This window comes from Filicampus tigris, chromosome 5 (genome assembly GCF_054856515.1).
Source record: "Filicampus tigris isolate MCC_2025a chromosome 5, RoL_Ftig_1.0, whole genome shotgun sequence".
Taxonomy (NCBI): domain Eukaryota; kingdom Metazoa; phylum Chordata; class Actinopteri; order Syngnathiformes; family Syngnathidae; genus Filicampus; species Filicampus tigris.
In genome coordinates, this window is record NC_141221.1 from 11,490,926 (window position 1) to 11,516,512 (window position 25,587).

Sequence of the window (25,587 nt, forward strand, 5' to 3'; positions counted from 1 at the left end):
ATTTATATACTGGACATATGCTGGTCAGAATAATATCGCCATGGTAAATAATACCTCAACTTATAACTGACTTTGTCATTAGAGCACAAATTAGTGAAGCTTGAATCAACAGCACCTCTGCTGATTGCAGCAAAGCATCGCACTCCAATTTGCCACTTGACACATAATTCAACAATTGACAGGATTCTTCACAACCAATTAAAAGATTATTATACCAATCCCTAATAATATCACACACTTTTAGCTGCAAAAGCCCGTAAGATGAATGATAGTATATTGCTTTGTTATTCTTCTCTGGCAGCAAAGCCCCTGGGGGGGACGTCTTATGTGAAGATGAAGAGTATGTAAAGCATGTCTCAAAAACGAAGGTAGGACGGAGGCTTTATTGTCAGTGTTGAAAGAGCCCATCCTTAAATACAGTACGCCGATAGTACAAAGCACTGTTACAAACGTGGGAGGTAGCAGATGCTAATTGTATGCATAGACAAATACTACGGCCGTTGTGAGTCTGCTTCAATGCCTCAGTGCTTGTGCTATTGTGACTTCACATGTGCAATACATACATATATTATAAAAAAAAAACAAAAAAACCCATACGTCAGATGGATATATTTTAACCCCAAGCAATACATCATTAGAATATCATAGAATCACATTAATCCGTACGCTTCATTCTCATGTAATCCAGTGGCAACATATAGTACAGGTATACAGAAAGTTTGGCAACGATTACGTTTGATTTATTTTAAAGACTTGTTCTGTGCATGTGCGCGTGCTATGCAGGCGTCCAATCAGCAGGCGCCGCGTGGGTGGGACGCCCTGAGCGCCACGCCGGCCACCGTCCTCCACGCCCAAGTGGACAGCTTGGCCGGGCACGTTCCCGCTCTGCTGATGTACGAGCTGGCGATGCGGTGGAGGCGTTTGGCGCCGAAGGTGTTGTAGTGCCCCGGCAGGACTTGATCCACCTGATCGAACATGGATGATTGCATTTTCCGATTCTCCTTTTCACACCAGTGTAAAGTCGTGTTCTATGACATTTGGCAAAAATAGATTGAAAAGACGTATTTCTTGCAAATGTTGTTCACAAATCTGTCTAAATATGTTGGTGAGCACTCCACCTTTGCCCAGAAAAGGTGTGGGATATCGAGAAGCTGATTAACGGTGTGATTATTGCACAGGTGTGCCTCAGGCTGCCCACAATGGAAGACCACGCTAAATTAGAAGTTTGATAATACTGCGGTAAGTTTTTACACTTTGTCTGAAAGAATGTCGGCAGATGCTGCTGTTTTGGCTAGCAACAGTTCAAAGGATAAGTTAACTCCTTAATATGTGAACAATAGTATATATCAAATGTACATTTCTTTTTTTTTTAAATTTTGCTTTTATGAAATGTTTTCCCAAATAATGCTTTTTATTTTTATGGCGCTTTAAAGGGTCTTCAAAGACACTTTCTATTGGTTGAAAACATATTTGGTGTATTTATTTGTATGTTATCCTTGGACATGCAAGTTAATGGCAAGGCTCTGATGACTACAAACATTCAGTTTGTTTTTAAACATTCATCTCTGTAAAATGATTTATTTAACTTGTGTGTAATACATTTAACTGCATCAATATTTAAAAGGGGGAAATCAACCCCAAAATATTTTTTTCAAGAATATGTTCCCAGCAGGCCCACTGGTTGAAACACGTCAATCTGATTGATATTGCGTTTGTGGAATATGAGTTAAGCAGCAAAATCCACTCATTTTTAGCCATCTCAGGGGGCAGCCATTTTGTCACTTCTGTTGACTGAAAACGACATCACAACTGTTCAGGGCTCAGGTAACAACCAATCACACTCAGCTTCAGAAAACATGTCAGCCGTGATTGGTCATTACCTGAGCCCTGAGCAGTTGTGATGTCATTTTCAGCCGACCGAAGTGGCAAAATGGCCGCCCCCAGAGATGGCTAAAAACGGGTGGATTAACTCTTATTCCACAAACGAATATTTAACAGAATGCCTTGTTTCAACTAGTCGGCTTGCATAGAACATATTCTTGAAAAAAAAAAGGTTGAGGTTGACTTCGTCCTTAAGTAAAATTCAAATATTTAAGCAGTGTTCATTTTCGACCTCTGCAAAATATTACAGGGAATTCCAATAATGTATCAAATATATTTTAGTAATAAAACCTGTGTTTTGTTTGTGCTGAACACTTAGGTCTACTGTATTTTTAAACTATTCGTGATGGTGGTACTTGGAGCTCCGTTTTTTCTAGGTGTTATTTGGCATCGCAAGATGCCCTATCCAATGTATCTCTGGTGGCTCGAGTGTTACCTGTTCGCTGTCCACCAGGCCCACCAGGCGCTCGCAGCTGCCGATGTAGTCGCTGACGTGGCTGTACGGCAGCCAGTCGATCATGGCGCCGTCGTACACCACGTCGCCGCTGAACAGCAGCTTGTTGTCGCCGTCGTGGAGGCAGATGCTGCCCCGCGAGTGGCCCGGCATGTGAAGTACCGTCAGCTGCCTGTCGCCAAGATTGATGACGTCACCTACACACGAGACCACGCTGATTAAATGTTTATTATGGCCACTACAAAATGATCAGTTTCTCTGGTTTTGTTATTTACAGCTATGTTTGAGCAAAATTACTTTTTTTGTTTTATTCTATAAACTACTAACATATCCAACTCCATAATTCTAAATACAAACTGATTTATTTGCAAGCACAAGTTTAGCAAGTATTAAATATTTGGTTTAAACAATCAATTCTTTCACTGAAGACCAAAAACATGAATGCTGAGTTTGAACTATTATTCATATTCAATAGTTTGCGTTTTGTGCTTGAATTTTTTTTGGGGCGCAGGTATTTTGCCAAATTCCTTTCTTCCAACAATGGATCCTAAAAAGTGTCCATCCCTAGCTTATAGGAAGTGTGGGTATGAGTCATGCATGATGGAGGTGAAACACACACACACACACACACACACACACACACACACGCCCACACACCATGCGATGATGCAATGAAACAGTCCAGCTGCACTGCAGCAGCCTGACACAGCAGAACCTGTGTGTGTTGGGGGGGTGCGCATGTGTGTGTGTGCGTCGACGGTAGGTGCACAAACGAAGAGGTACCCATGCTTGATAAATGACCCATTTCGGGTGGTCTATTTTCACCTGCACACAAAGCATCACAGGAATGATTGATGTTTATTTTGTATTTCTACCAAAGGAAGTGAAGACACTCTTCTTTGCTTGTGCACACTTAACTGCACTTATTAAGTATCTAACAGCATTGTGATCGACCGTGATGCTTTTAAAGAAAGGGTGGGAGCTTTTCCATATGAAAGTCCACTGAGGGGCATGAAGTGCATAGTATTATGAGTGTCCAGCCATTTCTATGTGGCTTATCTTCATAAGGCTCACAGGTGAGCTGCCCTCTGGCTTCAGCCGCAAGGAGCCAATTGTTAGACCATAAGTCCGTACGTGGCCCGTATGCTGCATTCGAGGAAGGTGGGAAGTCGGATTTATCCCACTCGGATCGTCGCACTTCTGACCTCAAAGTGTTCGAGGCGAATGTAAACAACAAAGATGTTTGATTTAGATCAATTCTTTGTTGTTCTGGTCACAACACAATTTGACCTATAGCGAACCTTCTTCATAATTTCCTCAATTTATATAACTAAAGGATTATAGTATCTTCAAAGCATTTCATTCATTTCACCAAATAACTTCATGCAGGGAGATAATGACATATCTTCAATGCAGTCAGTAAAAATCACGTTGTGTTATGCAAAGTTATTTTGAATAACTAAATTCATGTAATAATAACTAAAGCTAAATATATGTTTATAATCCTGTAAAATACGTTTTGCCATTCACAGTCTGTGTCTCCATGGGGTCGCCCTTATTGAGTAACGTCACATTGAAGTTGGTCGGTAAACTCGGGGTCCTCCTTTTCCCCGACTTCGCAACTCTGACCTCCCAGTTCAAACAGTCGTTCTAGTGAACGAAGTTGGAAAATGCAACTTCCAACCCTCCTCGAATGCAGCATTAGTCACTCACTGTGATGTCATAATCAGTCAACAGCAAGTGGCAAAATGGCTGCCCCTTGAGATGGATAAAAACGGGTGGATGTTGCTGCTTAATTTATATTACACAAACGCAATACCAATCAGAATGCCGTGTTTAAACTAGTGGTGCCGCATAGAACATATTATATTAAGGATTTTTTTCCCCTTCACTTCCTGTCTTTAGTATGTTCTGTGTGTGAACCATAATAGCTACAGCATTATATTGTTGCATTTTTTATGACATAAAACTACTTAAGGAAAAAAATGTGGCAGGCTTTCGTGGACCTTGAGTTTGACAGCTGCGTTCTGGTGAATGGTTGATTGACTTAAGTGTACCCCGACCCTCGCCCAAAGACTGCTGGGATAGGCTCCAGCCTAATGAGTACTAGTGTTGCAGATAAGATCCCCATCACCTGCTCGAGCTACTCTTACCCTCTTGCAAGATGTGCGTGGGCTGCACAGCCTTGACTTTATAGTGCCTGGCCCTCCAGCCGGGACTGGGAGCCTCAGCTATCTCCCTGTCACTGAGCCAGGTGACCGTCTCGTAGTTGTCCCCGTTGGCTAGAGCCTCCACCTCGGCGCTGTGGACGCCCACCTGTTGGAACTGATGCAGGCCGCCCGAGTGGTCGAAGTGGGCGTGGGTGGCGATGGCCAGCAGCGGGTTCTTGCGCTGTGGGTCCTTGCCAAGCAGCCCCATGGCATCGATGTAGTCCGGAAGGCTCCTCAAACCGAGTCCCGTGTCGATCACCACGTCCTGGTGGGAGCCGCGCAGCAGCCATATGTTAGCCCGGTTCTGCGACTGGTAGAACCGTTCCTGGATCCAGTAGAGTCCGTCGCCGAGCGACTTGTGAGCGTACCAGTCGGCCGCGGACATTCCAATTCATGCACGTTTCACGCTTGGATGAGGCGCTAACCGAGCTGTCAGGTTGATTTGGTTGCCGTGGCGCTGTTAGCTTCAGGGGAGAGCGGATATGTTTTCATTGAGGGTAAAGCCACAGCCGCTGACACACCCGTAGCGGAGAAGAACGCTGTGATTGGACTAAGGTGCGGAAGAGAAAAAAAATCCTCACGCCGGCGACTATTGGCTGAAAATTAACGTTGCGTCACGTAATGGGCGGAGAATTATAAAGCCAGTAAACCACATGCTGACAGTGGCTAGTGTGATAGCAAAGCTTGCACTTGTCAATTTAATGACAAACGTAATGTGTACGCGTATGAGAAGCTAAGTATTTAAATTAGAGGCCATATACTTCTGGGTTATCCTGACAACACTTAAAGCCCACTTTAGTAAGTATGACATTTTTCCCACAGTACTATTCTGTGTTGGAAGAGCATGAGCGTGTGACCAGGTCGCCAAAATGACGTCATATTCGTGTGTTTGTGCACGTGTGCATGTGCTTGCGTGTGTCTTGCAGGTGTTGAGGTGGTTTGCAACCATGGCGGGGAAGGGGCGTGGGGTGGCTGCGTTCACCTTCAACATTGACGCACTGGGCATTGGCAGGGGCAGCATGCCAGAAGCCAGGGTGGCGCCCTGTCCACTCTTTCCAGTAAGTATCCAACATGACACACAAGGACCCTGTATCGGTCTGTCATGTTGTCTCTCGATTTATCAGTCAATCTACCTTCCTCCCCTGACCTATGATCACGAGCTGTGGCTCGTGCCCAACAGAACGAGATACACGCGGCTGAAATGGCTCCTCTGCAGGGTGTCCTTTAGAGAGAGGTTGAGAAGCTTGGTCAACTGGGAGGGACACAGAGCCGAGCCGCTGCCCCTCCACTTTGATAGAAACCGGATGAGGTGGCTCAGGCTTCTGCTTTGGATGCCTCCGGGACGCCTCCCTGGTGAGAAGAGACTACTATGTCTACCCGGCTGGCCTGGGAACACCTTGCGATCCCCCCCGACGAGTTGGAAGAAGTGGCTGGGGGGAGGGAAGTCGGGCTAAAGCTGCTGCCCCGGCAACCCGACCCTGGATAAGCGGTCGAGAATGGATGGATAGATATCTTCCACGTAGTGTGACATTCGTACATAACCCCGCGACCTAGCACCTTGACATCGAGCAATATAATTGCGTCTTATAATGGCGCATAGCCCTTGTGTTTGACAGCTGCTTTTCACGCTGTTAATAAACTTTAACAATGGTGAACATGCAGGATGAATGATAATTGCTTGGGAGGCGAGCCTCTCTCCCCAGTCGACGGCCTGTATTTCCTCTTTGCCATCACAAAAATCCAAACGAAATCGCTAATTGCATATGTTGAGTTCATCTTTTCGATGCTCACTAAGATGAATTAGAATTAGGAGTTTATTCGACCCAAATCTCCGGGGTTCCACTGTATGTACTGCTGGCTTTAACATAATACACCCCCCCCCCAAAATACATCCTCTTGATATTTCTCTTTATAGCCGACGGACTTCAAGCCAGTCCCCCTGAAGGTCGGCGAGGATGAGGACTATATGCTGGCTCTCAAACAGGAAATGAGGGGAACCATGCAGCGGATGCCTCACAACATCAAGTTTCAGTCCAGTAAGGCAGGTGAGTGCTTTTGAAACCTGACATCGGACAGAGAGGATCCTTCTAGGAAAATTGGCTGCCGCAGAGATAGACAATGCTGCACTTAGCAAGTCATTTAATAAGCCTTGTGGAGGGGAAGAGAGTGGTAGAATCATGGATGAATTTTAAGTTTGAGCTGCGGCAGACTGAATCCGTAGACTCTAGTATTGCTGCTTGGACAATATGATGAGTTGATTTCAACACATGATTTTAAAATATCCTGAGGTGTTCATTTTACATGTGTTCTCTATAAGTAGACCTATGCTCGTCCAGTTTGTAGCCCATAGTACGGGTTTGTATATCTGAATAGCTTTACTTTCGGCTGAAAGAACTGAGCATGTTTACTCCAAACAGATGTGGAGAAATATACAGAGAGATACTTGAAGCAGAAACAGATACATGATGATGAATGGACACCAGGTATGTTTTTTTTTTTAAACATCCTATTGCAAAGTAATACATTTGATATTAATAATCTGCATGTTTTATATTTTAAGATTGGAATGTCTTCCCAAAGGAGCTGATGCCACAGAAGAAAACCAAGGTGAAAGGTACTGTATTTTTAACTATAAATACAGTATAAATAAATATTACTATTTAGAATTAAGTGAATTTGTTGATTGGATAGCTTTTGGCTGGAAATGATCGTAATTCAATTGTAATTGAATCATACATTTGTTTTTTTATTGCTATATTTAAATACAGTGTGAATGTGTTATTTTAACATTTGTCTTTTTCCGCTTGGTTAATTCCAGCTAAATGATACCCATTCAACAAATAAAATGTAATAATTTAAAACTTGGCCGGGATTTTAATAAGAATGTTGCCTGGCTAAATCCAACAGGTCCAAAGCGGAAAAAAGTAAAGATATCCAGCAAAGAAGCAGAAGCGGTGTTGACCAAATTGAATGTGAGCAGTCTTGTGCATTTTGTTTTTGGAAGGATGACGAGTTGCTTGGTGTTCTGCATATGTTGACTGTTCTTGTCCACACATCAGGAGCTGGAAAAGAAAGATGACGGTGACAAATCAGATGAGGAGAAACCCAAGAATAAAGAAAATGAAGAAGATGAGGAGGAGATTGAAGCGGAGGAATATGAAGAAGAAGAAGTTGAGGTAAGTTATTTCCAAATGTTACACCAAAATTCCATCTGGTCAGAATATAGTAAATGGCGATTGTATTCTTTTGTAGGACAATGACTACATTGAGAGCTACTTTGACAACGGTGAAGACTTTGCTGCAGGCAGCGATGACAATATGGATGGCGAAGCAACATACTGACTCTGACAGGCTCAACTTGTTACTATGCATTATGGATCCAGAGTAGAGATATACTTCTGTTTACAATACTGTCAAATATACTTTAAAGAGCTGTGTGAATAAGAAATGCCAAAGTGTATATATGCTGGCAATATTTGAAAAGATTTATTTATTCTCCAGCCTATAAGCACAATTACACAGGTTGAAAGGCACATACTGTCAAACAGAGAATGCTTTTCCAAAATTTACACAAGTGGTGAAGAAAAAAGGGCTTTCGCAAAAAAACCCAAAACAATTTCCTCATATTGTGGGAATTCTGTGCAACTCAGCTTTTTTTCCACTTAGCTTTTTTTAAATGCAGTACTCTCCAGGCTATCAAAAGGTGAAGATGTCCATAAAGATATTTCAATACTATTAGTTTACAATGGCGCAATAGTCATGAAATATATTAATTAAATCCATTTTTAATATGACGTGAACAATCATTTTCATCAACAAATGTGTTATGCAGCATGGAACAAAATACAATAAAATGTCTTTAAAGGAAAACATTAGAGAACATTGAATTTATTGGCTGGATCTTTGGAGCTGTTATGTACTGTAATTTACATAATATCCGCCACCACACCGATGACGCCAGCCATGACTGGACAAAGATCCAGCTTGTCTGAAAAACGATCATGCAGAGGCACTACCACACCCCCTGCTATCATGTCAAATCCAAAAGGTATGCAGAGCTGCATTGAGTTTCATTGTACGCAGAGATTAGCATTAGCTAAAAGCGTTAGCTTCTGGTAATCGGCACATACTTGATTGCATGGTGAAGTTGGAAACAATGGTGTGTTTGGTGTTGTCCATGTGCCACAATCACACAATATGAACATCTGCCTCTATGAGTGAAAACACTTTTATTGTCTTGACAAGCGCTCCCTTTTTTGTTACACTCTGGCATCTGTCTGTCCCACACATAAAAGCCAAGCTAGTCGCAAGGCTCAGGCTCCACCCCTGACCATCATGGTAACAAAAGCAGGACTTGCCATTGGCTCAGCTGTTTAAGCAGTTGATCACTTGCATGAGACAGGACCTAGAAAGAGGCTACTTTCAGCAAAGCCAGTACTAGGGTGTGTGTTCTTGAGCCTTGGGGTGTTTTGACAAAAGCTTGTCAAATACATTAAGACACCTGGAAACTGTCTGTTTTAAAGTGGAAATCAACCTAAACATATTTTTTTCAAGAATATATTCCCAGCAGGCCCGCTAGATGAAACACAGCATTTTGATTATTGCGTTCGTGGAATATGAGTTAAGCAGCAAAATCCACACATTTTAACCCTATTGGGGTGGCCATTTTGTCACTTCTGTCAACTGAAAATGACATCACAACTGCTCAGGGCTGAGGTAACGACCAATCACGGCCCAGTTGTGATGTCATTTCCAGTCGACAGAAGTGACAAAATGGCCACCGCAGAGATGGATAAAAACAGGTGGATTAACTCTTATTCCACAAATGCAATATTTATCAGAATGCCTTGTTTCAACGAATGGGCTTGCAAATAACATTGTTGAAAAAATATATGTTTGGGTTGACTTCCGCTTTAAATTGTGAGAAACCGAGTCTCCTTTATAACCAAAAATCAAAATGAAACCTTTTGTTGGGCTACAGAGACCCATCAATGTCCTGAAAATGTATTGTCGTCCATATTTGAAACAACAAAATGTGTGTTGCTTCACATAAAGGCAGCAGCATGGATGAGAGAAAACATAAAAGACAAGATCGGTTAAATTACTAGAAATGTTTAAACGTGTGTTCCGACCGTAAAGTGACTTTCCCTCTCAAGATTGCATTGATGAACCATGTCAATATTTAAAAAAAAAAAAAAAAAAAAAAAATTTTTTGTCATGTCTTTCCGTGTTGTGCACTTTCCACTTTGAGTCCTCGTGGGGCTGCATGAGGCACATCTCCAGCATGCTGCGTGGGTCCAGCTCCTGCGTGACTCTTTTGTACATGAACGTGGCCATGGTCATGTTCGTGAAGCATGTAGCCGCCGGGAACATCTGTGGGCGATCCGTGATGGCTCACTTCAGCCTTCATGAGAACTTCGTAGTACAATAGGTAGAACACAGGCGTGAAGATGCCAACCACCAGCATGATAACCACCGCCGTCCACCACCTCATACCCCAGTCCGCTCCGTAATAAGGGTCCTTTTTGGCCGCTGGTTTGAACTCCACTTGTCCCAGCGAGGGCTGCTTCTGCTGGAGTGTCAAAGAGGACACCACCTCGTTGAGGCTGCTCCTGGATGGCCCCGTGGATTTGACCAGTTGCTCGATGTCCTTGTCCTTCTCCATGAGGAACCCTTCCACGCTGTCCGTGGAAGACGACGAGTCCGTGGAGGACTCTATCGGGAAGGCGGTGCCGGCCGGGATCTGGGCCGGGCGTCGTGATTCGGCGGGTGAGGCCGGTTTGAGGGATCCAGTGTTGTGAGTTTCAGTCAGCATGCTGAAGCGCTTGACGGGGATCTTCACGGAGCGCAGGGCGAACAAGTCCTGCTCTGTCAGGAGGTTGTTTGAGCGCTTTAAATCGGCCACCTAAAAACACAGACAAGCTCCATTGATATCTGCTTTGTTAAAGTGGACATATTACGGAAAATGTACCTTTTACATGCTCGTATACAAATAGCGGTGGTGTATACAAACAGTCTGGGTGGCTAAATCTTGGTTGTCGGCTGATTTCTTCTAGGTGCCCTTGCTGTGGTTCTAAATAAACTCTGGTGCAGTTCAGTAAAAAGTGGAAACGAGTCTAGCCTGAGGCGAATAAATCAGTCATGTTTGACTGCAATGTCAAACAACCACGAATAAATACAGGTAATAAACAGATGCCTGTTGACTTGACAAACGTCCAGCAGGTATGTGGTTGTGTGGCAAGCGTATCGAGTTTACACACCCTTCAACTGGCTCAGACTAGTTGGATGATGTCAACTTGAAGTGTACTGTTCAACCACTAAGTCATTATAGCCCAGTTCCTCCGAGAACCAATATAGTTACAGTATAGGTTCTTCAGGTGGGATCGTGATAGCTCGTCAGCTCACTAAAACACACATTGCATCATAGTACTAACAAAGGACAATAATTGACCACAGCCAGCATTGACCAATTGGTATGTTATTGTTTATAATGACTTGGAAGATTGACAGCTTGCCCAATAAACAAAAGCAAAAAACTAAATCAATGGTAGAACCTCATTCTGCTGCTCAGTCACATTAACTGAACTACTTAAATTTGCATTAAAAGAATGTGTACAAAAAAAATGACCCAAAAACGTGTGAATCACTTGCTGTGTTCAAAAAGGGGTTCAAAAGCAAAGTACACAACAATGAATCAGGTTAAAGCAGTAATCCTGCAGAAATGTCCAAACTCTTAGGATCTATTAATTAGAATTGTGTTAGAGAGTATTTGGTTAAAATGATTTCTAAATGTGCTGGCAAATTTGCATACAGTATGTATTGCATGTACATATGCTGCTGGAAAATACATGCACATGTTTGTGTGCTGTTGTATATATGTTGAGTTATTTTTTTTTTTCGTTGGAATATACTGGATGAATAACTTATTGTATTAATATGAAATAAGTCAAAATATACAAAGAACAAGGGCGAAGCATAGATACGTTGTTTTTTTTTTTTACTTCTTGCTACTCCCTTTTGAAAATGTAAACTGCTCAATGACGTGCTTTCTCTTTAACTTTCATTACACTGTTTTCTGTTACTTGTTTATATGTTCAATAATCAAATTAGAGACATTTTTGCATTATTTGATGATTGCTTGATTACCCACTTTCAATATTTATCCAGAAACAGTAACACTCCACTGCAGCTCAAATAAAGGCTTATTTTTTCCTATTTGACAGCAAACAATACTTCAGCATTGCATTCATCTTACGTATGGAAATTTAGCACAGCAAACTGTGGAAATGTACTCATGCTCACCCGCTACCCTGAACAGGATAAGATGCATAGAAAAAAAAACTGAGTGTTTCATTGTGAAATGATTCAATATTACAATGGTTGATTTTATGGCAGTTAAAAATGCTCCCTTTTTTTCTGCTAATTTGAACCAATAGATGGTGTTTGACCTTGTGGGTTTCCCTGGATGTGCTTTGGCCCGGAGCAGAGTAGGCTCAGTGCAAAATCAAAGAAAAAGTGTGCACTGGATAGTAAAGCAGGCTCATTTTCAAGGGTGAGCGCAAACTTACTGAGCAATGGTACTGCAAAGCAATACTGTTTAGGGTGTCCCCCTCCTGGATGTCTCTGGTCAAGTAGACAATGTCATCCATCCTCTCTTTGGAGGCGCTCCTCCGAATCCTCTCCTTGCCACGCGGACGCAGCTCGTAGCTCTCCCCATCCTCCTCGGACTGTTCATTCTCGGAACCGGTGGTCCCAAACAGGTAGGCATGACCTCCTTTGGAGGGTTGAACCACGGTGGCCGACTGGAAGCCATAGTGCTGGCCTCGACTAGTCATTTTCACTGCATTGGGGAAAGGAAACACAAATTAATAGTTAACAACTCGGTACTGCCACAAAGCATTAGCCACATTACATTACATAACATGAAATTATATAATGTCCATTTGTGTATGTATGATGTTTTGGTCAACTAGACTTAACGTCAAACATCAAAGTAAAATATTATAACAAGGCAGTACAATCTCAAGGGCCTTTCTGCTTACGTAATACATCGATCATCAGTCTCAGGGTGTCTATATGGATGTTTAATTACACTGTGTTACATTTTGGTCGAACAATGAGGGATTTGACAAAAAGACAAATCGTGGCTTTCAATTGACACACAGGTTGTGAACAAATAAAAACAGGTCCAAAGCTAATCACTCTAGGTGTGCAACCGAAACATGTATCGCTTGCATGAGGCAACGTACATCAATTGGAATGTTAGTCTCGTGATAAAAGTGCAAACATATCTTTAAGATCCCCTATTAAAAGAAATAAGCAAACTAAAACACCATCTGCACATCTTAGGCTAACGCTAACAAGCGTCTACTATACCGTAAGGCTACTAGGTTACCGATCAGCGATCCAGATTACAGTAACGCATACAGAGGGATATAAACAACTACCTTTACCAGAATACGTGATCAGCAATCAGTCAGTTAAATCCATGATTACGGGAGGTAATCCTCAGACTCACCTTCCCCTTGCACAGCTTCGACACATACTAGCTACTGTTGAGCTGCTACCGCCGCTCACGGCCACGTCAACACAACATGACGTCATGACGTCAACTACCTCAGAGGTACCCAAGTTATCGCGAGATGGGGCGAAAAGACAAAGTCAAGGCGGGATTTCGGATTGTTAAATGTTGACTACGCGACTAATTTTCTGGAAACGCCCCTGCTAGGTGTAAACATTTTTAGAACCGATGGCCGAGCTCACACTATTTTTTTTCAAATCGTCATGTCCACTCTGTCATAGTGAAATATCAATTGACATGAAAACCTTTCATTCATTTGATTTTTTTTTCAGTTTGCTAACAGAATTGTGTTCCTAAATAAAAGTCCACTATTTGCACATTAAATGCAAACATAAGACAAAACATTGTACCCATTGTCCGCCCTGTCAGAACAAAAATATAATTATCTGCAGGTTGACAGATCTGCTTGTTAAATTATATTTATACAAGTATTTCAAACAGTATAACATCTATTCAATACAATGAATATCAGATTCAATTGAAAATCTCAACTTTTTGGGGTACCTTTACTCATTTCCAAATGAAGTTTAAAGTGTAATGACTGACGAGTCCGCGTTCGGCTCGCACGGTGGCGCCGTCGGCCTCCCAAAAAAAGCGAACACATTTTAACAGGGGATTAATTTAACATCGGGTCTCGTTAGCTTCAGACACTTCGAGACAATCTGGACGTGCACGCGCAACGAGCTGTACAAATAGCTAATCTTTGGACCGGGTCAACGTGCGCGCTCCCGTGTGCGTATCCCTCACGTGGCCGCAGCACACCGGTGGAGAGAGAGAGGAGAACCGTTACTTTGACCCACCACACTCCCCGTTATTTAGATGGAGTACCCACTCCACCTCATGTTACTACCTCGGATCCCACCACCGCCTCATCGGAAGGGATACGCGACTTTTTAACTCCATTAAATGGGAGAAGGAGGTTTATCCATGTTTTCTAGAACGTCTCGATAATTAATCATGGACTTGGATTGGTCAGGTAAGTTTTTATTTATTTATTTATTTTTTATTTTGTATGTCCTTCCTAAAATAAGGCTGTTTTCGCTTTATTACACCCCGGCCGAATAATTTATGTACATATACCAAGTTTGTATTTCTTATAGCGTAGTGTGGTTAAATAATAAAGAGCGGAAACTACTGAGTCTCACTCCTCAATTAATCCAGACAGATCGAGCAAATCTATTATACGACAACGACACTATGAGAACACCAATAAAAGTGACACGGTGCTAATTTTCTTTCGTAGTGTGCCAAACGACCCCCCTTTCCTCTTGCCCCCTCCTCCTCGAAGCAGCTAATAACGCCGAAAAGCCTAAATATTGATTCAACGCGATCAGTAAATGAATGGCCGGCGAGCCCATTGACGACGGAGACAAAACGCTTCCATGGTTACATGCAGGATCTCCAGTGTGATTGCTACTCTTTGTGTGGGCTTTCCCCCTCGCCCGCTAAAATCAAACAGGGGTCCACACAAACGGATAGAACTGAGGGGGGGACCCTTTCTTGAAAAAAGTCCACCCAACTTATATGGCTGCTCTGGCTATAAGTAATCTGGGCACACTTGTGAAGGGAATGTACTAAAATGGAAAGCTTGTTCATGTACATCAGTTGAGAATGCAATTTCTTGAGTAATTAAATATGTTCAGCGCACTCTAATTGCTATGACATGATGTCATCTTCTGTGGCCAATCTCTTTTGTTGCCTCAGTCCAGTTTAATTCCGTCTCGCATCGGGGCAGCAAGGGAGGGAGCTGCTTCTGTATCCATTCAGCTCTTACACCTGTTCCACGTCAACTGTCTGCAGCAAAAACAATGGCAATTGTTTCATCACAAAGCATCACAGGCCTTTGTTTCATGAAATCTGCACACTTTGATTAATACCATCCTTTTTGTCGATATACAACCCCTGAGATCCTCGCTTGCTGTAGGCCCTTTGTCTGTTAATGTTTATGTCATTGCCTGGAAGGGGTCGGTCCCCCCCAAACCCTCGTGGCCCGTGTGAGGGCCCGAATGTGATTCACGGGGAGGAAACTGTTTTACTGCCTGCTTCGCCCTCTTTCTGTCTCAGCCTCCTAATGGCCGAGCGGCACAAAAGGGGGGGTCGGTGCCGTTAGTGGGGGCTGCTCATTGATGAGAAGGCCTGAAGTGTTGCACATAGGAGACAGGCTAAGATGGATGATTGCAGGCTACGAGAGAGGGATTGAATTCCCAGTGTGTGGCGATGGGGGGAATGAGATACAACAATATTTTTGGACAATGATTTTGAGGATTTTTGTTACTCTCTAGATCCAAACTTCTACAAATAAGTATTGCAGTTAAATAAACATACACTGGACAACCCCCCCCCCCCAAAAAAAAATACAAAAAAATATATATATATATATTTATACAGTAGCTAGTATGTGTCGATACACAGTATGACTGACTATGCAGAGAAACTTTGGCTTGGATTATTAACGATGGCATCACAGAATGTCACTGCCGTGAATGAGATTGTGTTTTCTGTAATTATGCAGATCCGATCATTGACGCCATTGATTGATCTACAAATTACATCCGGTCACCAATTTTGTATAAAGTGCAAACCGTCTGCCGATCCGATCCAACCCATCAGATCTGTATTAAGTCTATATGAACTAAATAGCGTACAGTGGAACCGGCATTTACGAATAACCAGCTTTACGAAGAATTTGGTTTACAAACGTAATTTGATAAGAAAATCATGTTGGTTCACAGTATTTTCAGTTCAGAAAAGTCTGCATTTCTGCGGAAGGCTCGGTTGCGCTTTTCCGGTGACAGACGATATTTTATAATGGGCATCACTCTGATAGAACCCAAAATGTTTCTTCAGTGTTTCTGATTGAATTGTGAATGGGACCACGAGGGCTGGAAACCCTGGAAAAGTTTTTTTTTCGGATTGACTCAACAGACACATTATAAATCAAAATCATAGTTAAGTCTTGAATAATGGCAATGCTGTATGCCATGTTTCCGTAAGTCCCACAGTCGTTTAGGCTTCCTGATGGGAGACATGTTTCAGTGGTTGCTGACCTTGGAGCAGAGGGACAGGGAAGTGGTGGACCAATAGTGATGGCCAACAATCCTGAGGTCTCTTTGGTGGTCCTGAACAAACCCATTTAGTCCCTGTTGAGTTCTGAAGGTTTGCTGCAACAAACCCTTGCACGTCGTCTACAGATAGTCAAATACTTTGTGTGTACTTACTGTGTACTGTCTCACATAATGTATTGTTAACTTGGCGGTTAAGTGCATGTGCATGCTAATATACAAGGGTGTTAAAAAACTGACATTTGACATGTGATTATCTCAGTAAAGGTTTATTTGATCAAAATTCCAACAACATTTTCCGTATAGATTTTAAAAATCTATTTCAGTCACAAAGTTTCAAACGTTAAATAGATGAACCATATCTGACCTGACATTTTTAATTGAGGTTTTATGTTCTGTTATTGTTATTGTTTTTATTGACATTGAGTGCCCTGAAAGGTAAATTTTACAATTATTATTATTATTATTATTATTATGTGCAACTGAAGAGTATTCTTCAAAATATGTTTGGGTAATGTGTTGGTCTACTGCAATTTTCACAGTAAATGTGGTTTGTGTGAGGGGATGCCAAAAGGGGACACACAGCAGGGCAAAATTCAAGCTATGGGACCACCACTGCACATACAGTCAAAATGTGTATCCCAAGGCAGTGTTTTCACATTAATTTAATGCTTGAAAAGTTTGTTCAGTAATTTGCTGTCAAATAATGGGAAATATAGTTTTCAGGTAGTTTGTGGGTTTTTTTTGTTGCAACTTGGACAATAGTCGCTGCAGTGGGCGTTGCGCATGTGCGCTCCTTTCTCATTCTTTAATGTCCCTCATTGTTGTATATTTAGTCTTGGCAGAGGAATTTTAAAAGTTGGCAGGGGTGGTTGAACACTGTGGTTGTATTTGTCTCAAACAGATGCATTCATCCACTATTTTTCTTAATGCCTGCCATTGTAGATTATAGCGTTGTGAGATAAACATCTCAAGATAATAAACATTGAGGTCATTCATCGATGCGAAGCACCGCAGGGGTGCTAGATGAGAATGGGATGCTTTACATTCACCGATAATACAAGATGTTTATTTGGGATGTTTAAAGATCTCTTTATGAATGTTCAAATCTGAACTCCTATTTTGAGGCCAGTGATTTATTGAGCACAATATTGTCCTTCTTTATACTATAAACTAGTTGACACTGAATCAAGAGCGAGACAATTGCTTCAATTAAAAATCAATTCCAATCACAATTGATTCATTCCAAATGAACAATTCATCAATTCATTCTGATAGATTATACCCATCTATAATATTTATGCTTTATTAATCCAGTCTGATAGATTTCGTGCCACAATTATTGCCGGGTACAGTATATCATCCACTTACAGAATAGATGCTAGGTAGGCTCTAGGTACAATTTTTGTACAATTTAATAAAAGCTTATTTTTAAATAAACACTTCATAGTCTTTCCCACAATTTGAGGAACTACTAGTATTCATAGTCGTATTCATGATACATTATTGTGATTGATTGGACCAGAATCTACGAGGCAGGTTGCAAAGCGGGATTGAGGAGACAATACTGCTCCCTTATGATCAGTCAATCAATAGGCGAGAGAATGACAAGCCTCTGTGCCGCCATCTGGCGCTTTGCCGTTTTCACACCTACTGTACTGTGAATGTGTGTGCAGCCGTGCCCTTGTTGACAAAAGAGCGGGAAGAAAAAGGCCATTCGGAATAGTATTCCGTTTCTTCGACTGCTTGCCAAAAGTTGTAGAAACAACAGAAAAGACAACTGTGGCCATGTCAGTAACGTTCGCAAAACCTCAAAAGTAGCATGCGAGAACAAAAGTGCGCTCCTTAAAACTGCGCACTGCTCAGTCAGTGAAACGTGAAGTCCGGCTTGCCCTCAATGAAAATACAGCCTCTGTTCTGCGTCGTCCCCTCTCTTTTGGGAGCGCTTTTGAAACGCAATTAGCATTTCATCCAGACCCAAGCAGTTACATGCAATGAAGTAATACCCGTTCCAAATTGGCCCTTTGGTCTGCGAGGCTGTGGTGAGCACAACCTTGTTTAATCCCCTCAAAGTGTCTTTCTGTCCGCCTCGATCACTGTGTGTCATACAAGCTAATCAGTCAGCCAGTGCTCGGGAAAATGCTTTAAACTGCTCACGCACTGCTTCCTCCTCAATTGGAACCACTTTCCTTTTCAGATATCCTTTTCTACTCACCGTTTCTTAAGTAGTAGAAAACATTCTTGCTTTTATTTCGAGGTATGTGAGATGCACTTGTTGGAACTTTAGAGCATGCGAACAGCTGCATGGACAATACCTCAGGAAAACTCTCCCCTCGCTCTCCCTGTTTTCTTTTTCACGGTAAAATGCACATTTGACTGACAGGCCCTTGCCCCTGAAGGAGAGAAAGGCCAGTGTGAAGTATCTTCTGACAATAGCCTGAGGGCTGACCTCATGCATTTTTGTTCTTTTAGGCCGGATTTCCATTAGGATTTACCTATGTGGAATAGCATAATTTGACTGCAATTCATCACTTTGCCATTCTTATTTCCTCAACTTCCTCACCCCCTCTTGATGGATTAATGGCAGGCTTTCACTTTTTGTCCCTAAAAATAATCACAAATCTGTTTTGGGGTAGAGCCATCTAAAACAAGTGTGGTGTGTAATGCAAACCTTTGGCAGATTTAACAATGTATGTTTTAGCTCAGCTGCTTTATTATGTCTCTTAATTTCTTCCTTGCATGGTGAGAACATTGACTGATCTAAAAATACCAGGAGGAAAATGACATGCAAAGTGCAATTATGGGCTTGTGAGTTGACCTGGTATGCTTGCCGTGGCCACACCGCCTGTGGGTGGTTTCTGAGGTAAGGCCTCTGGGCTGGTGGCATCTCTAAGCGCAGCAAAAACATAAAACAAGCCAATAAACAAGGGAGAGAAGGCGTGATAGTGTTTTTGAGCCATGAACACAACTGGAGCTACATAAATACACATTGTACTCTAATAATATACAGCATTAACATTTTGGGGTTTAACTAAAATATCCTTGACAACTGCCTGGTTTTGTTTCAACTCAAACCCAGTAATATGACCACAAGGAATATCCATTTTTTCCGATGTTTACATGCCTTAATGTTTTGTGTTGGAGTGTGCTATGAAACACAGCGTAATCTCCAAAATTGAACTTCTAAAGTTGAACAAAATGCATTCTTTTCTGATTTACTTCTTAGATGTTCTAATGGGAAGACAACATTTACCATAAGATTGAATGTGAAGTGAATCAATTTATACACACTCAAACTGTTGAAATCATAAAATCTGTCAATGTACAGGCCAATTTTCAAGTAACATTTTAACTAAGGCTAGATGGATATGTTTTTTTCAGGACCGATACGATTATTAGCAGTCAAGGGGGCCGATAACCGATAGTTGGAGCTGATATTCATTTTCAGCAAAAAGGAAAATATTGGCGTCAAAATAAAAATAAAATTAAAACTCATAACTTTGTTGAAACATCTTCAAGCATATGTTTATTGAACAATTTTTCAAATTTGCATAATGTATTTTTATTATAATTATTAATGTTTGCCCAAATATGTCTTTGTTGTAAAATTTTAACAAAAAGGGAGCTCCCAGTGTCATCAGCATGTCTTCAAGAGTTAAATGAAAACTTTAACAATAGTTCATGTACTGTTCTACAGTAAATAAAGTCCTCCAAAATTTCAAAATGACAGAAATGTTCAAATTGCACTTTTCTTTGTTTTGATTTCAAATAAAAGCAAAAAGTGCAGCGTGTTCCCAGGGTCAGTAGAATCTCTTATAAAATTAACTGAAAATTTAATAAATAGTTCCTTGAAGTTGACTCAGGTTTTAAATCAATTTATTATCGGTCATCAAATTTTTAAAAAGGCCGATGCCGATATTCATTAAAACATTGAATATTGGAGCCGATAATCAGCCCGGCCGATAAACGGTATATCCATCCCTAACTTGAATATTCCCTGTCACAAAAAAATATTTTTTAATCTATGCAATAACCAAATGAAACTAGTATCAAGTAAAACTACTCACCCAAGAAGTTGATAATGACCGTTGTTGGCACAGTGAAAATGTACTGTTTGGCTGGGGGCAAATTTGTAGTTGTACTACTAATTGTACCACTCTTTAGGCTTTCGACGTTGATTATTCCACTTAAGTTCCAGGACTGTTGTTACGAATAATATATTTCAAATCCAAACAATACAAGTTTTCCCATTCATCGTGGGCCGGATGATCAACCAGCATGTCTTGAAAGAAATACTGCGTGTTTACTTCATTTAGTGCTTGGGAAGAGCCAACAATTGTTGCAGGACAACTTGTGGCTGCCTATTTTACCATAATAAGAGGCCTGCTCACAATGCCCTGAGCATCCAACAATTCCTGCCCAAGAATAAAGTCACCTTGCTGGAGCAACATCCCCACTCACCCGACCAGGCTTCGTGAGGTTTGTTTTCCTTCATTCCCAAGCCCAAGGGAGTAATCAAGTGGACCGTTTTTGAAGAGGTGGACAAAATCAAGATGGCCGTGATGACGGAGCTGCGCAGGATCCCTGAAAACAGAGGCTGGGAAAAGTGACTTGGACTACAGAGGGGGTTACTTCAAAGGGGAAAACTTGTAGTTTGTAGCTTTGATTTGAAATATATCTTTTGTCACACCAGTCCTGGAACTTTTCTTCCTTTACATACCAATACGTGGATACATCTGTGTGTTGCTGTTTAGTGGTTCAATGTAACCAGAAACTGTTCCGCAAGGGCGTCTCAGGACCAGGGTAACCTCATGGTATCGAAGCCACACGGGAAAGCCCTTGATTAAACTCTACTGACTGATGTCCAACACACCCTCTTCCAAAAGGGAAGTACAAGTATCGCTTTCCACTTCTAAACCTTCAAATACTTGGAACTCGTTGAAATAATTATGGGAAAGGCAAAATCCACAGTGTAATTATAGTCACAACAAATTCTGCTTTCAATGATAAATCTAACGTATTTTGAAAGATGTGATGAGAAGCGATGCCTCTTGCTGTCAAGCATTCACCCGGCAAGTATTATGTGGAGAATCCTGCGGTGTCACACTTAACTACAGTCATCCACTAAGTCTAAGTCTACCATTGAATAATTGATGCAAAAGATTACGACACACTGGCCGCTGTTAGGCGAAACCCAAGAGGCATCATCATCGTACGTCCCGGAGCTACCCGGTTATCGGACACCTCCTCAGCATGTCCAACTGGGATATCTAGTACAGTAGATCAATGAGCAAGTGAGTGTGTGCAAGGGATCCAAAGCAGTAGTTTCTGTTAACCGCGATCCTGACACTGCTGGGCTGATAGGTTAGAAGGTCAAGCCACCGCAGGCTGTATTATCAGCATGTCTGCTCACTGTGCTTATCAGTGAGCCTGTTGAGAAGGGCTTTCTGAAAAAGACTAATCCATCACGCCCATCCATTTTCTCAACCACGGAAGCCTAATTCTGAAGACTAGGGCGCTTCATAGTCTTCAGTTGACTGAACGCACATGACATCAACACTTTGGGAAAAAGTCGGAGAACCTGCAGAGAACCCACAAAGCACACAAAAAAATCATCTGGAAATTGCTAAAAGTGCTGTTGTTTTGGCTGTTTGTTTACCTGACAACAATGTTTTGGAGGCTATAAGGTAAACATTTGAAATGCATCTATTGAACACAACACTGTTTTCAAATGTTTGTCTGTAAATGCATAGGGCGTGAGTATTAGCCATGCCACAGCCAAACCAACAAGGTTAAACTGTGCTTGTGTTACTAATGATAGTCTTGTTTGTTTGGTCATGCTTTTACAACAAAGTGTATATAATGTACTGCAACTGCGATCAAGGTAGAATTTTAAAATTACTTCTTGCATTTCCCTGTTCAGTTACCACTCAGTGACGATGTGAATGTGAGAGTAAATGGTTGTCTGTCTCTATATATGTCCTGCGACTGACTGCCGATTTCGTCAGGGTTTCAACGTCGCAAATGTTCGCAAAACGTCCACCTGACGTTCGCCAAAAGTTTAAGTGATATTTCTCGTCACGCGGAAATTTTAGACATGTTCAAAATTCCCTTGCCACAAGAAAAGTACAGGTGAACGTCTGATGACCGTTTGGCAAACATTTGCGACCTTGAACGAATCCTGACGTGAACGTACATTTTTGTACATTCGCCAACAGTTGGAAATGTTCGCCCCTTAGTGGGATAGGGGCTTAAGCGCCAAAACCAGAACCCCACTTGAAGCTTCTAAACACTATCAAACATCCCTCCCTGACAAACAGACCAATGCTTCTCAATGACGCCTTGAATTGAAAAGATAAGAAGATATATCCTAGGCTGTATCCGGTTCCTTTTGTATGTGAAAAAGTACATGCTTGATTAGGATTTGATCAGTTTTAATTAAAACGTAACTAGACACCGTGTGTGTTCCTGGAAGTAATGTATGACAAGATTAAAGATAACAATGAGTAAGATGAGTGAGGTCACAGCTTTAGTCAATTTTGAAGGTTCACCGTGGGAGCTCTCTTTAGTTGTGGTGTTATCTTTGGCTAAATAAAGTGCAGTTTCCCACATGTCATTTGCTTTAGTGATGGACAGTTATGCATTGCAAAGCACTCTGGTGCCTCGCCAATCACCCTCTGAGCATCTCTGCTAAAACTTGACTGTTTTTGGATGCATGTTCTGTCTGTGGCCATATGGTTTGCAAAACGCATAGTTTCTTACGCATGTGTGTGCATGCCACAGCTCTGTGCACAGAAGCTAGTATACGTATCAGTGTCAGAGGTCTGCGCCAGACACGCCATGCTGCCGTCTTCTTGATAGACAGATCCTTGGTCAGCCTGAGGCCCCTGGGGTCATGGTTGGCACATCACAAAACACCAGAACAAAAATACCCCGCTAATTGTAAAACAGACTTGTGCCATTCAGGCAGCATCTGCTCGCTATTAGGCACTTGAAGGGAGTGCGGTATTCTTGATCAATGGACCACCCTTCTTTTTTTGTGGTTGGGGTTTTAGGACTTCATGACAACCAATACAGTTTGATCTGAGACAATCTATGATATTTTTCTTCATTATACTTTATATACTTGTATACTTATACTATTATGCTTTCTATACTTATATGTCATGTCTTTGTTTATCGTAGTTGCTTGTTACGGCAATACTAGTGTAGCTCATACTACTGGAGACAAATTCCTTGTGTGTTTTACATACACGGCCAATTGGAGCAAATTGTGGTGGTGATTATGAACGATTATGAACATCATGAGGATGGGAAGGTTCTGCAACTTAGTTTTTACTAAATTTCCTTGATTGACTCTGACTAATACCTAGTACAATTTGCCTCTGATAGTGACATAAATATCACAGTAATTTCAGATGGCAGAAATGAGAAAATACTCAGTAAAGTATGTTTTTCACAGAGGTGAGCATTCTGTCAGAGTGATCGCACGTTTTGCTGACGATTGAGAAATGACGGGATGACGAATGACGGAAAGGTGTTTTCATCCTTCAGTGTAATCATCACTGACCACCGTCGGTGACGGTCCGCCAGTTCGTCACTATTGGTTCGTTAGTTCATCACTGGCAGACGCTCGTTTTTCTGACGTTCTTTCGGGGACCGACTGATGGACCAACGACTTCTGATGTAACCGACAGACTTAACTGACAGACTGACGATTACAATTCAGTTCGTCAGGAAAAATGACGGACTGACGAATGACGGACGGGTACCCTGGCCGCTGACGAATGACGGACCAGCAAAATTTTGTGAAATGCCTACCTCTGTTTTTTCACATAGACGGCTTTCATTCAACATGGAAACATTGAGTGCTTTGGGCAGTCAAACCTGAGGTCCACTTAAACCTCTTCACAATAAACGCAAATGCATGTACGTGCATACAATAAACGTACATGCATTTACGTTTATTCTAATGTATTGCAATGTATTAATAAAGTGCCAACACTTTACTGGTTCTCGTCAGTATGAAACAGCAAAACTCAGTCCAGCAAATGTAAAATTCATCGAAGGTAATGCGGAGATACTGGCACGCTAACTCCAATTTCACACAATTATCTGAATTCTAAACAATCAGTTTATAAGAGGATAATGTCCCCCCTTCGCTAGCTGCGACCTTTCAAAGTGATTATACTATAAGTCTTTCTACTGTCATGTGCATCCTATACCTAGGAATGTAAATGGACAAACGAGGAAATAATTATTTCTTGGGAATCTGTGAGGATGTTGTATCAAACCAGTGAAAAACGAAATCACAGGAATTTAATTAAATTACGTGAAAGTAATAACAGGATTTACACAGGTCCAGCCTCTCTTTGTATGGAAACGCTCAACTTTTCCCTCTCTTTTCCATTAAGCCTAAACCCTTGCCACCCACCAGCTTTAAATCCTTTTTTGATGGATTCCCCAGTCATCCTTCCAATGCTGGTATATTTGTGCACTGCCCACACACAGTCAAACAAAACAAATACGCACACTTAAATAAATAAAACATACACGAGTAAGCTAATTAAAGTTGGTTGTGAAATTCATCATTGTTTTTAGAGTGAATAACACACTGATGACATCTATTTGTACCCTCCTGAGAATAGCTCAGACTATTCAAACAGTAATGGAACATTCTAAAAAAAAATGCTAGTATTTTCAAAGTCCAACTTTCCTACAGCTTTCTGCTTATTAAAAATGGAGCGAGCAGCAAGACATTTTCTGCAACTAGCTGCCTTTTACTTCTCTCCAATCTTTGAATCAACAAGCTTTTTCTTAAAGAGAATGTTTACAGTATACCCTTGGCAAGACTGCATTATGCATATTATGAATGAAACGAGTGGAAGGATGGAGGGAAGGAGGTTGAGGCCAGTGGCTACAGTCCTTCGTTGGCTCCACCCCATTTGTCATGCTGCGTTGTTTTGTTGTGTTAACCATGACAACTGTCTCAGCAGCTCCATCCAGATTCCGGATTATTCTGAGTGAGAGGGCTGAGCACGAGGAGACGAGGGCAGACGCGAAAAAGATTGTAGGAAGCAGGAGAGCAGAAAAGATAATTACAGGGGAAGAACGGATAATGTTGGCCTGGGAGAAATGCCAAGAAACCTTGTGCCGAATAAGTGAAAAAGTACTGATCTGGTCACATTTTCTTTGGCGTGACGTATTGACTTTGTGTGGTCAAGAAAAATGGCGTCAATAACAAGTGTTTTAGCAGTCATGACAGCATGAGGACAGCAGCTGTTCGAATTATGGAATGTTACCAGCCTGTTATACCACCATGACCATCTGGCCAGCCCTTTTAAACATGTGGCTGCTTTAATCTACACAACCTGTTATTTCTATTGTACAGGATTAGTT

General features: G+C 41.7%; 4 protein-coding genes across 6 annotated transcripts in view; 2 read left to right on the plus strand and 2 right to left on the minus strand.

Annotated features, from left to right (window-relative positions):
• Positions 1-364: 364 nt before the first annotated feature.
• mblac2 (metallo-beta-lactamase domain containing 2) lies at positions 365-5,108 on the minus strand. The gene is made up of 3 exons (XM_086031319.1): positions 4,489-5,108; positions 2,318-2,532; positions 365-965 (listed from the first exon to the last, which is right to left on the minus strand). The coding sequence occupies exons 1-3, from the start codon at positions 4,928-4,930 to the stop codon at positions 792-794; spliced, it is 831 nt and encodes a 276-aa protein (XP_085887445.1). The 5' UTR covers positions 4,931-5,108; the 3' UTR covers positions 365-791.
• Positions 4,976-8,432, plus strand: polr3g (polymerase (RNA) III (DNA directed) polypeptide G). The gene is made up of 8 exons (XM_086031320.1): positions 4,976-5,343; positions 5,472-5,603; positions 6,461-6,590; positions 6,963-7,028; positions 7,106-7,159; positions 7,453-7,517; positions 7,605-7,721; positions 7,798-8,432. Exons 2-8 carry the CDS (start codon positions 5,493-5,495, stop codon positions 7,885-7,887), a joined length of 633 nt encoding a protein of 210 aa, XP_085887446.1. The 5' UTR covers positions 4,976-5,343; positions 5,472-5,492; the 3' UTR covers positions 7,888-8,432.
• Positions 8,008-13,164, minus strand: lysmd3 (LysM, putative peptidoglycan-binding, domain containing 3). 2 transcript variants are annotated; one of them, XM_086031316.1, is made up of 3 exons: positions 13,064-13,164; positions 12,114-12,385; positions 8,008-10,450 (listed from the first exon to the last, which is right to left on the minus strand). In XM_086031316.1, exons 2-3 carry the CDS (start codon positions 12,378-12,380, stop codon positions 9,761-9,763), a joined length of 957 nt encoding a protein of 318 aa, XP_085887442.1. In that variant the 5' UTR covers positions 12,381-12,385; positions 13,064-13,164; the 3' UTR covers positions 8,008-9,760. The 2 variants fall into 2 exon arrangements, with proteins under 2 accessions (XP_085887442.1, XP_085887443.1); XM_086031317.1 differs by having other exon boundaries at positions 12,999-13,118.
• Positions 13,165-13,843: 679 nt separating this feature from the next.
• adgrv1 (adhesion G protein-coupled receptor V1) overlaps positions 13,844-25,587 on the plus strand; it is a 103,759-nt gene continuing 92,015 nt past the window's right edge. For both annotated transcript variants that reach the window (XM_086030440.1, XM_086030442.1), the window contains exon 1: positions 13,844-14,102. In XM_086030440.1, coding sequence (XP_085886566.1) covers positions 14,084-14,102 — 19 coding nt within the window. In that variant the 5' untranslated portion in view covers positions 13,844-14,083. The remainder of the gene's footprint in view (positions 14,103-25,587) is intronic.

What these genes read in the sequence shown, in the direction of transcription:
- mblac2 (XM_086031319.1), bottom strand. Translation starts at nt 4,930, where the DNA reads ATGTCCGCGGCCGACTGGTACGCTCACAAGTCGCTCGGCGACGGACTC. An exon ending in CACGCACATCTTGCAAGAGG is followed by an intron (nt 2,533 to 4,488) that starts GTAAGAGTAGCT and finishes TCTCGTGTGTAG; the next exon opens with GTGACGTCATCAATCTTGGC. An exon ending in GCCTGGTGGACAGCGAACAG is followed by an intron (nt 966 to 2,317) that starts GTAACACTCGAG and finishes ATGTTCGATCAG; the next exon opens with GTGGATCAAGTCCTGCCGGG.
- lysmd3 (XM_086031316.1), bottom strand. Translation starts at nt 12,380, where the DNA reads ATGACTAGTCGAGGCCAGCACTATGGCTTCCAGTCGGCCACCGTGGTT. An exon ending in CTTTGCAGTACCATTGCTCA is followed by an intron (nt 10,451 to 12,113) that starts GTAAGTTTGCGC and finishes CTGTGTTTTTAG; the next exon opens with GTGGCCGATTTAAAGCGCTC.
- polr3g (XM_086031320.1), top strand. Translation starts at nt 5,493, where the DNA reads ATGGCGGGGAAGGGGCGTGGGGTGGCTGCGTTCACCTTCAACATTGAC. An exon ending in GAAGAAAACCAAGGTGAAAG is followed by an intron (nt 7,160 to 7,452) that starts GTACTGTATTTT and finishes TAAATCCAACAG; the next exon opens with GTCCAAAGCGGAAAAAAGTA. An exon ending in ATGAAGAAGAAGAAGTTGAG is followed by an intron (nt 7,722 to 7,797) that starts GTAAGTTATTTC and finishes ATTCTTTTGTAG; the next exon opens with GACAATGACTACATTGAGAG.